Consider the following 15,000-nt stretch of genomic DNA (forward strand, 5'->3'; position numbering starts at 1 on the left):
CAAAAACTTTTCCAGAATTTTGGAAGCTTGGCCCACAACGTCCCCCAGGTATCTTTTTGAATTGTTTTCAGCATTCTCTAGCTTATGATGGCTACACACAATGTACGAGAATTTTTCTTGATATCTACACTATGATGATCCCTGTTCTGTTGTGCTGAGAATAACTGAATAAACTGAAGGGTCAACATGTAGGGTCAGGGGTCTGTAGGCGCAAAAAAATAGAAGAGGGGCCTCATTAGATTTACTACTCCTGACTGGAAGGGGTTAAAAACAAACTTTAGAGAAATTCCTCTGGGAAGCAGGTAAAGCATGGAGGTAGGGAAAGAGAAAAACCAGAGAAAGGGACCAAGGGACTTGCATCAAGAGCCGGAAGAGCTGACAGGCAGGTCACAGCCAAAAGAACAAATGATAAGCCACACCCACCTCCAGTAAAATATAGGGAAAGCAAGGGTAGTTGACTAACTTTAAGACAGTATGTACTCACACCTATAGACTAACAATACATATATACACGTGTTCACTCTAGAGTTACTATATTCACTCTAGTCTTTATAGGGTACGATAGCCACATGCCTCCTAACTCTTAAGCTAGCCATGAATAAGGTACCCCCTTGCCAGCTAGCTGCTCACTCCAAGGTAAGTCCTTAAAAGGTAAATTAAGAAGTAAACAGACACAAGCTGCAGAGATCACTGGAAGAAGTGATGGTAGACAGAAGTGCCTGGAAGCCAATCGTTATGGCAAGTTATGGGTCCTCCAACTTTCCTGAGCTCCCTACCTAGATTCTTTCTTATCTTGGTAACTATCATCTCTCTTCCCCTTCCTTTTCTGCTTTACAAATAATGTGTCTTTCATTAAACTTTGTTCCTCTTTTTTAAAAAAAATTCGGGCTGAGTTTATGATCCCAGTGGGCTGCCTGGACAGCACAGCAGCAGTGCCTATCCACCAGATCTGACATCTTTGGTTCCCTGACCAGAAGCCACACATGACAAAAGAAAAAGCAGAGACTACTGTCATCTCTGTGAGAGAAGACTGTAGTTTGGAATGACAATAATTATGAGAAGTGGTTGGATGCTGGATATATTTTAAAGCAGAGCTGATGGTTAACACAAAAGAGACACACAGGCCTTCTGAGAAACTGTACTTGTATAGGAAGCCCTTCCCAAATGTCATCTTGGTCCGTTGGAGTTTATATTTGTAATCCCAGGAGAAAGTTTTTGGAATTCCAGTAAATTAATTCCAATCTACCACTTCCAGTGCAACCCATGGGGAGAATAAAGACACTCAGGCATATTTGTAGTTGTGGGGAGCCAAGAGGGTCCTAAGCCCAGTCAGAATGATGGCTAACCTGAATAAAGGTCTTGACCAAGGGCCAAACCAGGTATTATTAATCCGTGAAAAGTTAAGTGGCCCAGGGATGAGTGACTGAGAAAGGCAGGACGTACGAGTGCTCCGAGTTGGACTAGGTAGGCAGCCTGACAGCACCTCTGCAGTTGCAGAGAGATATGCAGAAAGAGTAATCTGCATATCACAGATTGAGCATCTAGTATTCAGGGGTTGGTGCTTCAGCTTTGATGTTAATCTTCTTGCCCTGAGATGTCATGGCCTCTTTCTCAAGGCTCAATCCCAGCTGACAGCACTGTCACTTGGCATAGCTCACATATACTAGCTGGCAGCAGTAGGCAGAGCATCACTGACATGTTGCATTCTTTTGAAGACTACACAGCAGCACCTCAGCTAGACCGATTTGCACTGCTTAAAGCCAACTGAGGGGCTAAAGAAATATTCTAGCCAGCTCCGTACATATCAACACACGAAAATAGGGCCAAGTGCTCTTCTTTCAAGGAGAGCCGTCCAGATGGTCCTCTACAACTTCCATCATGGTTCTAGCTGGCCCAGGCAGCATCTAACTCAAGAGCGGGCACCAAGCAATCTGAGACTCTTGTGTTCCCCCTACACCATTTCCTTACATCATGCCCAAAGGTAAATTACCATCCCAAATTTTGTTTATATGGTGGTCTCCAAGGTTTGCAATTAGTAAACCATGACACATCATTTAATCTGAGTGAAATATATTAGTCATTTTTGACCATCAGAATTATCATTCACGACAGGGCCTTAATTTATGTCTCACTGCCAGGTGGCTCCAAACCACTGGTGAGGCAGGACCTCAAAGCCATCTGACAGTACAGTCATGCACGTACAACTGGTGTTTTAAGTCGGTGGGAACATGTTAATTCTATGTGCCCTCCAAAACTAGTTTACAAGGCTTACAACTTCTACCTACATGTCCTGGAATGTCTGCCAATAGGATGCTCCCTCAGAACCGGCCACCCTTCTGTGAGAAGCCCAAGCCATGTAGAGTAGCCCAAGCTCTCAGCCAGCAGCAGCAACAGCTGCCAGCCATGGTGAAAAGCCTGCCCAGCTGAGCCTCTACAGAGAACTCTAGTGATTTCACACACATTTCAAAACTCAGTATTGCTATACCTCTTAATTGTTTTCTCACCTGTAGTTACTACATCACACCTGTGGTTCTAATTTTTAAACTACTAATGAAGTTGCCATCTTTTCATGTTCTGGGAAACTGGTATTTCCTCATCTGTAAAGTAAGTAGTCATATGGTGTGGAAATGATTGAAGTATATCTATGTACAAATATGCCTCAGTGAAACACATTATTTTGTATACCAACAAAAAATTAAGTAATCATATATCTTGACTTTTTCCTAGTAATTGGTAAAGATTCTTTAAAATTTGCAGATTATATAGTAGTTTTCTGGGCATACTGTGGAAAGATCCATTTTGTGTAATGACTTTTCACTTCCTTTTTGGTATATTTTGATAACTGGTTCTTTAACATGAACAAATACATCAAAAGTTTCATATACTTATCTGTATTAAGAAATCCTTCCCTGCCAGGTGTGGTAGCCCACACCTATAATCTCAGCACTCAGAAGGATGAGGCAGGAGGATCACCATGAGTTTGAAGCTAGCCTGGGCTACACAAGCAAGTTCAAGGCCAGCCTGTGAGACCTTGTCTCAAAAAACAAAATAAAACAAAAACTCCTTCCCTGCCTTGAGGTCCACAAGTTATTCCTTACACAGTTTTCTAAACAGTTGCCTTTCACACAATTAGAGGGTCAGGACCTAATTTTTTTGTGTGTACCACTTTTGTGTCTCAGAGCACTACCAAATAGTTCATTCTTTCTCCAAATTCCTTTCAATTCTTCTCCATATGTATGTGCCTTTCATCACAAATGCTTTTTACAATTTACCTTTTATCAGTAAAAAAAACCATGATATTTATGACATTATTAGCTTTGTTTACTTTGGGATTACATTCAGTAAGTTTTGTTTAAGACTTTTACATCTCTCGTTCACAGATAACATTGGCAAGTAATTTTTCTTCCTGTACTTCCCTTGTCTGATTTTAGTACTGAGTGAGTTTAGCCTCATTGCTCTCTGGAAGATTTGCATAAGACTTGAATATTATTACTTCAAAGTTTGGTAAATCCTCCCTTAAAAACTGGGCCTATTTTCTTTGTGGAATTTTAACCCAGACTTAACTCCTTTGATAATTTTGAGGCTACTCATACTTGGGTTAAGTTATATTTTCCTAGTAACTAGGGAATGAGAGAGAGAATGTAAAAGAACAGTTGTAGGAAAAGGGACCTTACAGATTGTTAAATGCCCAGAAAAAGTATATTCCTCTCAAGTCTGAAACAATAAGACCTATTATTCCCTAGTGGTAGGATGAATGTAATCATTTTTGTTCTGCTTATTCTCCACTCCTACTATGAACTTTCCTTTTTAAGCTCCCTGGCAACATGAAAGATACTACCATTTTACAAAACGTTTGAGCCCTTTAGTATTTGCCTAGTATAAATTTCACGAAACTGTTAATTTCTGAAAGCTCAACAATTTTATTAACTTGTGATATAACCTTTCTAGCTTAGTAATATGATGATTCACATTTTACAAATGCTGAAACTGTTAGAGGATATTAGCTTCATTATTTTTTAGGAGAAAAAGCATCTGAACATAAAGCCTGCATTCTACCCAGTGGCCTTCAGAATGTAGGAAGGAAGCAAGCTTTATGTGACAGCATCAAAGAGTGTATGTGTGAGTCACCTGGCTAACTCTATCTCCTGGGAGGACAACCTGGGCTCCATATATTCCCAGTCATCTTAGTGACTGGTGACCAGAGATCTCAAGGAAAAAAGCTCAGTGTGGGAGCTGAGGATCTCACTCCTTATAAGTGCGCTAATTTCTAATTCCTACAATACTTATCAGTAAATTAAATAGCAAAAGTGGTAAGTCATCTGAATAACTTTTACTTTTCAATTTAGTGTAGCATGGGTAATCACTTTTTGATAAAGATTAAATATTACGTCTTTTGCGACATAAAGTGACTTTAGCTTAGAATCACAGGTTGGAGAAAGTAGGAAAAAACTGCAAGGAACAGTATACCTGCATAGTTCAGAGTGATTTTCTTCTCAAATGAATAGCTTTTAGAAAGTGGAGAAGTGACCTAAAGTTTTAATAACCATTAAGTATATAATTTGTTTTCAGAATATTAAAAAACAAATTTTAGTGAGTGAGGTAGACAGTTACCTGGGTACATCTTTTTCCCAAATATTCTTTCTAGTATAATTAGCTTGCATAAGATCTAGATGCAGTTTCAAAAAATACATCCCTAAACATATCTTATGGCAGCACTTTTACCTAGATCATTTTCCAATGATGCTAGTGAAAGCTAGCAGCAGTTAAACACCACTAGAAAGTAAAATGCCAGTCCCCCAAGCTCAGAGTCTGTTTTATAGTCAATAATAACTTAACAACATATGAAAAACGTTTTATCAATGCTTTCTTAATATTCCCAAGCTTACCCTGCATGAAGTGCCTGTTTGATGTGGTCTAATTATAAAGTTTTACCCCCAGTGATCTAACTATCTATCATTTTTCCCCCAGGATGAATTCAATAGTCAGTATGGAATGGATTTCACCTGGAATATTTCCCACATGCATTGTACTCATGCAGTTTTTCTTAATTATGAGTCCTCTGATGATTAGTAAGAGATGAGCTCTGACTAAAAGCTTTCCCACATTCTTTGCATTTATAAGGCTTTTCTCCAGTGTGAATTCTCATATGTGTCATCAAGGATGAGCTCTGTCTGAAAGCTTTCCCACACACTTTACAGTTGAATGGTTTCTCTCCAGTATGGATTCTCTGGTGCTGAATTAGGGCTGAGCTTTGGTTGAAGGCTTTTTCACAGTCATTACATTTATAAGGTTTCTCTCCAGTATGAATTTTTCGATGAGTATTCACTGCTGAGTGGGAACTGAAAGCTTTCCCACACTCTTTGCAATGATATGGTTTCTCTCCAGTGTGAATTCTGTGGTGTATGTTAAGCCGTGAGATCCAGGAAAAGGCCTTCCCACATTCCTCACACTTGTAGGGCTTTTCTCCAGTGTGAATTCTCTGATGCTGGATAAGTGCTGAGCTTTGGCTAAAGGCTTTCCCACATTCTTTACATGCATAGGGTTTCTCACCAGTGTGAATTCTCTGATGTATAATAAGAGCCGAGTGATAACTGAACACTTTCCCACATTCATTGCAGCGAAATGGTTTCTCTCCAGTGTGAATGCGATGGTGTCTACTCAGCCGTGATATTGAAGTGAAGGCTTTCCCACAATGACTACACTCATACGGCTTCTCTCCAGTATGAATTCTGTGATGCTGGATTAGAGATGAGCACTGACTAAAGGCTCTCCCACATTCATTACATTTATAGGGCTTTTCTCCAGTATGGATTCGCTGGTGATTGTTAAGGGATGAGCTACCTTTAAATGTTTTGCCACATTCTTTACATTTATAGGGTCTTTCTCCAGTGTGCATTCTCTGGTGCCCAATAAGAGAGGTGGTGAAACTGAAGGCCTTTCCACATTCATGGCATATATAAGGCTTCTCTCCTGTGTGGACTCTCAGGTGCTGTGTCAGGGATGAGCTTTGGCTGAAGGCCTTCCTACATTCCTTGCATTTATAGAGCTTCTCTCCAGTATGGATCCTCTGATGCTTACTCAGGGAAGAACTGTGGAGGAAGATTTTCCCACACATATTACATTTGTAACATTTACGGACTGTGTTGACTCCCAGTTGCTTAAACAGAATTGAATACTGCTGTGAACGGGGTTTCCTCCCTCTGGAAATAGGTCCAAGTTTTCTGGTAAGTGATGTTGATTTTGGATCAAGAGTTTTCCCACATTCAATATCTATAAAGTTCTTCTCTTTCATATATGTGTTTTTGATAGTAACTAATACTTTCCCGAGAAGTTTGTTCTTTCTACCTTGTTGCTTCTCCAACTTGTCCTCATCAATGTAGGTTTTTCCAAACTTGAAATCCAAAGGACCATCCACTAGGAAATTTTTCATGGCTTCCTGATTTGCTTCTTTGGAAATGGTGGTTTCAAACAAGTTCTCCCATCCTAAAGTAAATAAAACATGTAAGTCTCCTTGCACGGGGAATAAGAGAAAATGACATCAACACTCAAGTATAGCTAACAAATGTAGCCTTGAAATCTTAGGGAAGGATGGGAACCAGAGCCTAAAAAAAAGCATAATGATAAATATGCATGAGTGGGACAGGTCCATAGAAACCTACATGCAGGGAGGCTAAGGAACTCAAAGGGAAGCTCTTCCAAGAGGAGGAGGTCACCAGGAGCAAGGTACATCTAGTAGAGCTTGTGATTTCTTTGCTTCACCTCCCAGGTCTACTGCCAGTGCATACAGATATATCGTAATGGAAAACTGTAGAGGGGCTAACAATAAGTGCCCTAAAAAGCTTATGTGCAACATAGGGTTTTACAATTGCTACTGTGGGACTCAACGGAGTGCTACAAATCATGTGGTGGACATTCACCCCATTGACACTTACCAAGGGTCTACCTACAGAAAGAAAGGTCAGAACTCTGGGAGTAACAGGGAACAGGGCAGGCAAGGGCTAACACTTACAGGCTTATAATCTAATAGCCAAAGACTGACAACGATGAACAACCAAATCAACACAGAAGTACTAGGGAATGAGAACTGCAAGATAACAAACAAACAACAAAGTAATGTGTAGTAGCAGTGAATGAGCTGATATTTATAATAGGTAATAAGGAAATGACATTTAAAGATAATCTAACTAACAAGAGCAGGATAGGCAAAACTGTGGATATAAAGATGATTCTAAATAGAAAGGACAAAGGCCCGGGGCTGGGGATTTAGCTCAGTGGCACAGCGCCTGCCTGGCAAGTGCAAGGTCGTGAGTTCGATTCCCGGTACCAGGAAAAAAAAAAAAAAAAGGACAAAGGCCCTAGGATAGGAATAGGCTGTCTGTGGTCAAGATGTGGTGAGAAAGTCCAGGGTGGCTTATGCAGAGGGGACAAAGAATGCTGCTAATGGGGAAAAGAGGTAGGCAGGGCCATATTAGGGAATTACAGAGCATTCAAGAAAGCATTTGGAATTTCTTCTAAACATTGCTGGGGGTTAGCAGAATATGATACATGGTTTTTGTTTTAGAAGGACCATCTTCATTCTATGACAAATGGGGAAGAGAACAAAGGCAGGTGCAGAGTGTTTTTGCATGTAAAAATAACTTTCACTTAAAAATAAAATGGGTTGAAACTAAACTTCCCCCATCTTCCCCTTCCTCACCATTTCAATAAATATAGACCAATATTTTAATGGCTGTATATGTCTAAAGTGTGATTGTTTAATAAATGCCTTCCTGAGTCATTTAACTTCTTTTTATTTTATTTTATTTTATTTTATTTTTTTGGTATCAGGAATTGAACTCAGGACCTTACACTCGTCAGGCAGATGCTTATGCCACTGAGCTATATCCCTGGCCCTTAACTTCTTTTTGTACCTGTTATTCTTATAGTCATAATTAACTTTTTGCAATTTCTTTGCAACTTGGTAGAATTATGGAATTATTTTAAGATAAAAACATGGAATTAAATTTTAGTGTTGGCAAATCTAATGCCATATCATTTGTGTTGTTCTGTTGTATCAGTCTATGAACACACTATCATTGTGTTCTGGTTGTTATTGTTTGCTTTTTTGTTTGTTTAATTTAGAGACAAGTTCTTGCTAAGCTGACCAGAATGGCCTCAAATCCTCCCTCCTCACCCTCCCTAGTACATAGCTAGGATTACAGGTATGTGCTACTGTGCTCAGCACAGAACTGATTTTCAAAAGGCCAGGCCTCTAGAAAGACTGTGCCATTCAACATCCTATTAAAGATGCAGCTTACTACTCAGAGCATTCGCAAAACTCTAGATATGTGTTTCTTAACGTTTGGTAATTTAATAAAGGGAAGTAGTATTTCACTACTATAGTCTGAATTTCATTGATTACAATGAAGTTAAACATTTTTCAAAATATCCTTTGAAGATTTTGGGTTCACTGTATTTTCAATCACAGTATTATACTTTCAATATATTGAAATTTTCAATATATATTTTCAATCACAATATTTTATATTTTCAATCACAATACTCATACCTTTGTGTTACAATTATTTGCTCTTTGCACTTTTTCTTTATACCTCTTTACATTATACCTGTGTATTCCCATAGCCATATCAGCAATATTAAAAATAGGTAAAAACAAGAAACTAAAATTTCCAAAAGACGGTATATTAAAATAAGGCTTAACAACACAATAGACTGCTTTTGAAGAGGTGAGCCTGCAGTTCCTTGAATAAGTGAAGGATACTAACAATTTAAAACAGTCTTGAGAATACATAGAATCAATCTGTCTTTCTGTCTCCCAAGCAGAGATACTCAGTCAGTCTGAATGGAGAATAGTACACTATTAACAGTGGTTGATTTACTAAATTACAGATGAATCCCCTTCTTTTGTTCCCTTCAATCTCGATCCTGTTCGCTGTTCTTTTAAAATATCAAATATAACTTGTACAAACTAACATTAATTCATTAAGATGCCTGGAAAAACAAGTCAATTTGGTATTAATGATTTCTTTATCAACCAGAAAGCTCAGAGCCAGATCTGTAACTCATCTATAGCTACCATTCTTGTCCTGATAATATAGTTATTTTCTAAATTTCTGCCTAGAATTTCTATTGTATTATGTAATTATTCTTGCAATCAGAGTCCCCAAATTGTTGGTGGAAGGTGATGAATATATGTAAGTACATAGCAGAAATAAAAGATTCCTAAAAGAAAAAAGACTTGAATTGCAAATGGCCCAGTGAATGCCAATAACATTAAAAAAAAAAAAAAAAACCCTTGTAAAATGTAATGAATTTCCTGAACTCCAAAGTTAAAGAAGATATTCTTTAAGATTTTAGACAGAAGACAAAAAAGAAAAGAAGAGGCAACCTGCACTGCAGAGAAGAGAAAGAGACAGCCAGGCTGACCTATCAACCACACCCAGAGGCCATAGGGTAGTCTGGACTCCCGGTGAGGAAAACAGTGATGCCAGATTCTAAATGCAAAAGACAATTCTCCAAGGAGAGAAGAAAAAAAAAAAGAAAGTTGATTTTAAACTCATACAAATATCACACACATAAAACTCTTTGAAAAAATTATTCATAAACATGTTCTAACTAAACCAAGGAGAAAAATCTGAAGATCAAGTTCATAAATGGAAACCTAAGACTCAACTGACCAAGAAAGATTATCTCCTGCCAGAGAGAGAAATGATTTTTGGGTAAGTGGCAAAGCTCAAGACAGCCAGCCTCTAGTACCAAAAACAAAGGATAAACATCAAAGCAGGACAGTCCACAGGAGTTTTAGAGAATCAGTAATATGTTGTAGGGGCCAGAATCTGGAAATTTGAAAAATTTTGCAGGAAAGCAAAGAATCACATGATAAATACTTACAACCTGCTTTAATTGTATAACTCTTACCTTTTTCGCTATACCTCTCTTTCTTGTATGTATATACATTTTCTTGTATGTATATACATACATGTACCTCTACCTCTTGGTTTTTTTTTTGGCTGAACCATGTGTAGTAAGATGCAAACAAAAAAAGTAAAAAAAAAAATCTCAAGAGGGAACAGTGAGGAACATATGACAGCACTAAAGGGTATATTCATAGACCACAAAGTAAAATAATGGAAAAATCCACTAAAAAACAAGGAAAAAAGTGGAAGACATAGAGGCACAGACATTCACACATTACATATCACATTACACATTCTGCAAATTACAAGACTCATTTGACAAAAGTGCAATCCATCGTGGGAGAATTCATCTCTCCCTCTGAATCTGGTGAGTCAAATTAAAAGCAGAAAGGGGGCAATGCCACCACCAGCATTTCCCTCCTGGCCTGGCACATCCTGGCTGGTGAGCAATAAGTGTCTCCTGCACTCAACCCCTCTCCGAGCCACACCATTTCCCCAGCACTCACCTAGACATATGCCTCGCAGTGCTCTGGTTCCTACCACCTGGGCGTCTTCTGTCTGCTCTAACTGGGAGATGACCTCTGGCTTGGAAAATAGAATCCCTGTGATGAGTAAGAAGACGACATGACTGGCCATCCCATCCTGGCAGAAATACTGCACTGCAGTCCCCAGGACAAGGGGGGACACGGGAGGGGGAAGTATGGTCACAGAGGGACTTAACATTGAGCTCCTGGAAGATGGCCAGGCAGTGATCCCAGGATGGCGCTGCACTCTCCTAAGCTGGAACATTTTAGGGATCTCAGAGAGACAAAGTGGGTGGCCGGGTGCTGGGGAAGGCAGGAGCCAGGGAAAGCATAAAAGAGAAGGTGCTCTTTGTCACCTTAGGCCAACCGGCATCTCTCCATACAGCTGAGGGGAGCAGCGAGCAGCCACTTTCTGAGCATCTCTGTGGCCAGAACTGACCAAGCCCTTCAAACCTCATCCCTCACAGGGCCCATGACACTCCCACAGATCTGCATCCCAGGGAGAGGCCTTACCTAGGGAGACCAGGTTGCTGTAGTTCTCTAGCATGACCTCCCGGTACAAGCGTCTCTGACCATGGTCCAGGTGCAGCCACTCATCCTGGCTGAAGAGCACAGCCACATCCCTGAAGGTCACAGACTCCTGAAATGGCAAAGCCATTCCTGCTCCACTAGGAGCATCCTCACAGTGGGAAGATCCAAAGCAAACCCTGTCACTACTCAGGGTTTTACGTCTAGCAAGGTGTTCTGGACAATGGTTCTGTCACTGAGTACATTTATCATGTGCCTGAGGGGAGGAACACACTGTGCCCTCAGGAAGCTTCCACACAGCAGCCAAGTGTCAAGAATACTTGAGATCGAGGAACAAAGATGGAACAAGAAGCACACAGAACTTCAGTCTTGGAAATGTACAGTCATCCAGCCCAAGCACTCATAGTTGACACAAAGAGTCACATTTAAAAGGTGACTCTAGCTCCCTCACTTAGAGGGCTAGTGGGAAACCATCTAGTGTTCTGGAAGACAAGTAGAAGGTACCACTTCCGCATCACTTTTGGCCACTTCTGTGTGCTGGGGGAGAGGACAATGACTTCACCACAGCAAAGCTCAGGAGAGGGCCCAAGGTGGCAGGCTGCACAGCCTTTGAATAAGAACCATGGGAGCAGGATATGGTCAAGATTCCTGGAAGCATTTGCTCCTCCCTCTCCTACCTCACTGCTGCCCAAGTCATTGCTCTGAATCACTAGTCCCTTTCTTTTCTTATTAAAAATCATTACATTTTTAGTAGGACACATTAATTGCATATATTAATGGCATTCACTGTAATATTTCCACACATGGATACAGCATATATGGACCATTTTTTAAAAGCAAACTAGGAAAGACCAGTAACCAAGAGAACAAAAAATGTTAATCTAACTTTCTGCCACCAGAATACATGGTAACTTTTTACTGTATGTCTTTTCAGACTTTTTTACATGTAAATATGGTTCTATAGTCAACCAAAAAATAAAATTATGTTATACTATACACCCTAACTCAATATTTTTTTATCACTGTATGCATAAACTAGTTTGTTTAATCTATAGGCAGATGTTTATGTTGCTTCCCCTTCAAATGCTGGGTTTAGCACCCTTGTACATCACCAGAAAAGCACACAGAGATTATTTCCTTAGCATAATTTCTAGAACACTATATCACAGCTTGCTTTCTCTTTACCTCCCCCAAAGTACACCCCGTAAGCCTTGGCAGGAGACCACAAGGCCAGGATCTTCCCTAATGTGTAAGAGCAAAAGCAAGTTAAGAGTAAGTGCTTGGGGATGGGCTACAGCTCAGTGGCAGAATGCTTGCTTAGCATCCAGGAGGCCCTGCGTTTGATTTTTTTTTTTTTAAAGTGGTTTGATTCTCCCTGTTAGAAACAACAAAGGAAGTAGCAGTTCCCTCTACATCTTTTCTTTCACAATTTCTTGCTTTTTCCTTTTCAGATATCTTTTTGATGGCTTGTCACTGGCCAATCTCACAACCCAAGAAGATTTTCTCAAGGAAGTGGTAGCCATCTCTGAGTGGAGGAATTTAATCATCAAAAAATTCCTAACAAATGAAAATTCAGCCAATCACAAGCACCAACCAAGCATTAATTGTATTATTAGGAACTTTATGTGGGGACAGTCTAAATACTTCAAACTTTAACCAAAATTTTTTGTTCTCCACTTCTCCATCCTGTAAAAGTATTCTCTTGCTCTTTTGGGTGAAACCCCCAACCACTTGTAGCCTGGCATCTGTTCAAGGCAACTCTAAAATTTTAATATGCCAGTCTATCCCATTCTCCTAGGAAGAGATGGGCCTAACTTGCACCTGACTCGGAACTGCACAACTTCCTAATATATTAGGTGGCATCACCTAGCCATTTAAGGTAGGCTTTTTCTGTGGCTTTTTTAGCATCATAATCTGGTTTTTTATTCAGTAATAAAATGATCATCTTTTTCTTTTATCTTTGTGGAGAGATCTTCTGGGTTGAGAGATAGTGTTTTTAATTATATTTCCTCACTAACCTGTCAGTCATACAGATTAAGTGGCAAGAAATGGCAGAGCAAGAAATTCTTGGGAGGAGGATGCTTCCTAAATTAAGGCAACAGGGCCCTACACCATTGCCCAAATTTCCATTTCCTCTGGCCACCCTCCATTCACCACCTATACAGGCCTGGTCCTATGCAAGGCAGTCTCCCTGACAGCTCCTATTGACAAAGAGTTTCTTTCTAGAAAATCACTCAGTCTCCTATTATGTAGTCATTTTTTGATATCTGTGAGTGATTAGTTCTAAGACTCCCCGCAGATACCAAAAGCAAAGTATGCCTGAGTCCCTGTCATTGTTTATATCTAGGTGTCCCCCAGCAGCTTTATGGTCTCACAGGCGGAGCTTTTGAAAGGTGACTGGTTTAGAGCTGACTCATAGTTTGAAGGTGTGGTCTGGCAGAAAGAGGTGGGTCACCGGAGGAGTGGCCTGAAAGGGTGTTCCTCCTTTATCTCTCCCTGCTTGCAGAGCTGAGCCGCTTTCCTCTGTCTTGTGCCTCTGCCATGCTGTCCTGCCTTGAGCCGGCTGATTGGAGACTGAAACAGGAGCCAAAATAACCTTTTCCTCCTTTAAGCTGTCAGTGTTGGTATTCTGAGTAATGAGAAGGTAACTAAAACAGTCTGTTATATAAAAGGGTGCAATATTGCGTATCATTTATGCACACGCTCCCATACACTTTAAATCACCTCCTGATAATACTTAATACAGTGTAAATGCAAACAGCCATTGTACTGTACTTTTTAGGGACTAATGACAAAAAATAAAGGTCTGTAAATGTTTAATACATACTCAATATTTTTCAAATATTTTTGTTTTACAGTTGGTTGAATCTGCCTATGCAGGACCTACCGATGTGGAGGCCCAACTGTACTCCCCTATGTTGGCTGTCTTTGGTTCCTTGAGGCCAAACAACATATTTCTCTTTGAATCCCTGGTATTGGGGATTTAACTCCTCCATGTCTTTGTCTTCCATTGAGCAAAATGGTACCTAGATTCCTCACAAGGCCCTGGCTGTGGCAGTGGAGAGGGCTGGGGCCTCATTCAATTCCTAGTCAACAGGTACTTTGCTGGCCAGGGAAACTCCTTCCTTCCAGAGTGCCCCACCTACCAGGCCTTCCGGTGCCTCCACAGGTTCCGCTGCTTAGAGAAGCTCAACAATGGATAGAACGACTTTGCCACCTCTGAACCCTGAAGGCCCAAGGAAGAGGCCGCTTTTCACTCACCTGAACCTGGGCAGGCAGCAATCTCCTGGCCATTTCTCCCTCCCTGCAGTCCTTCCCGGAGAAGGCACCTGGAGCGGAGAAAGAAACAGAGCTAGTCATCCTGCCTGCACTCCACCCACACCAGGCCCAATCAGGTGAGAACCTCCGCCCCAGGCATCTGCTCTGGGTAGCTCTTCCTAGCCAGAGGGGCTCTGGGTATGGCTTTCTACCTTTATCAGCCAGTAATTATGAGTAATGATGCATGAAAGGAAGAGATTAAAACCATCCCGTGTGCATTAACAAAAGAAAGGGCACAATCACTCTTAGCTCACAGAGATGTTAATTAATGTTGAAGGACAAATATTTCACACTTGTGCACTGGGGCTCAGGAATAGCATCGGCGTCTAGAGGAGAATTTAAAATACAGAGAAAAGGGGCTCAGGCGTAGCTCAGCGGCAGAACTCAGGATTCGTCAGGCTCCATCCTCGGCATCTTCCCTCCAAAATAATAAAAATAAAAATTTAGAGAGGAAAGGAAGGAATTTTGCAAGTGGGCAAAGCTCATCAAAGAACATAGTTAAATCACTCATGGATTCGCTGTAGGAAAACAATGTCAAACACGAAAGACTGACAAAAGCAACGAACAGGAAAAGTTTAAACGGGGTAGGGGGATGACCCCACAAACAGGAACTGCCGAGCGCCGGCCCGGGGCGCCCAGACCCCGAAACCGAGCGCGGCTTCCGGCCGTCTCTCCCCCAGGCCCTCGTAGGCGCCGGCCGCCGCGGGGGCGCG

The 15,000-nt window shown here is 40.9% G+C and overlaps 1 protein-coding gene across 1 annotated transcript in view; it reads right to left on the bottom strand.

Annotated features, from left to right (window-relative positions):
- Positions 1-15,000, bottom strand: part of Znf879 (zinc finger protein 879) — a 29,088-nt gene that overhangs the window by 13,723 nt on the left and 365 nt on the right. Inside the window, 5 exon segments of the mRNA XM_013507299.1 lie at positions 4,958-5,055; positions 5,057-6,483; positions 10,424-10,519; positions 10,955-11,081; positions 14,231-14,298. Coding sequence (XP_013362753.1) covers positions 4,958-5,055; positions 5,057-6,483; positions 10,424-10,519; positions 10,955-11,081; positions 14,231-14,263 — 1,781 coding nt within the window. The 5' untranslated portion in view covers positions 14,264-14,298.

This window comes from Chinchilla lanigera, unplaced genomic scaffold (assembly GCF_000276665.1).
Source record: "Chinchilla lanigera isolate Chin_1 unplaced genomic scaffold, ChiLan1.0 scaffold00007, whole genome shotgun sequence".
Lineage (NCBI taxonomy): Eukaryota > Metazoa > Chordata > Mammalia > Rodentia > Chinchillidae > Chinchilla > Chinchilla lanigera.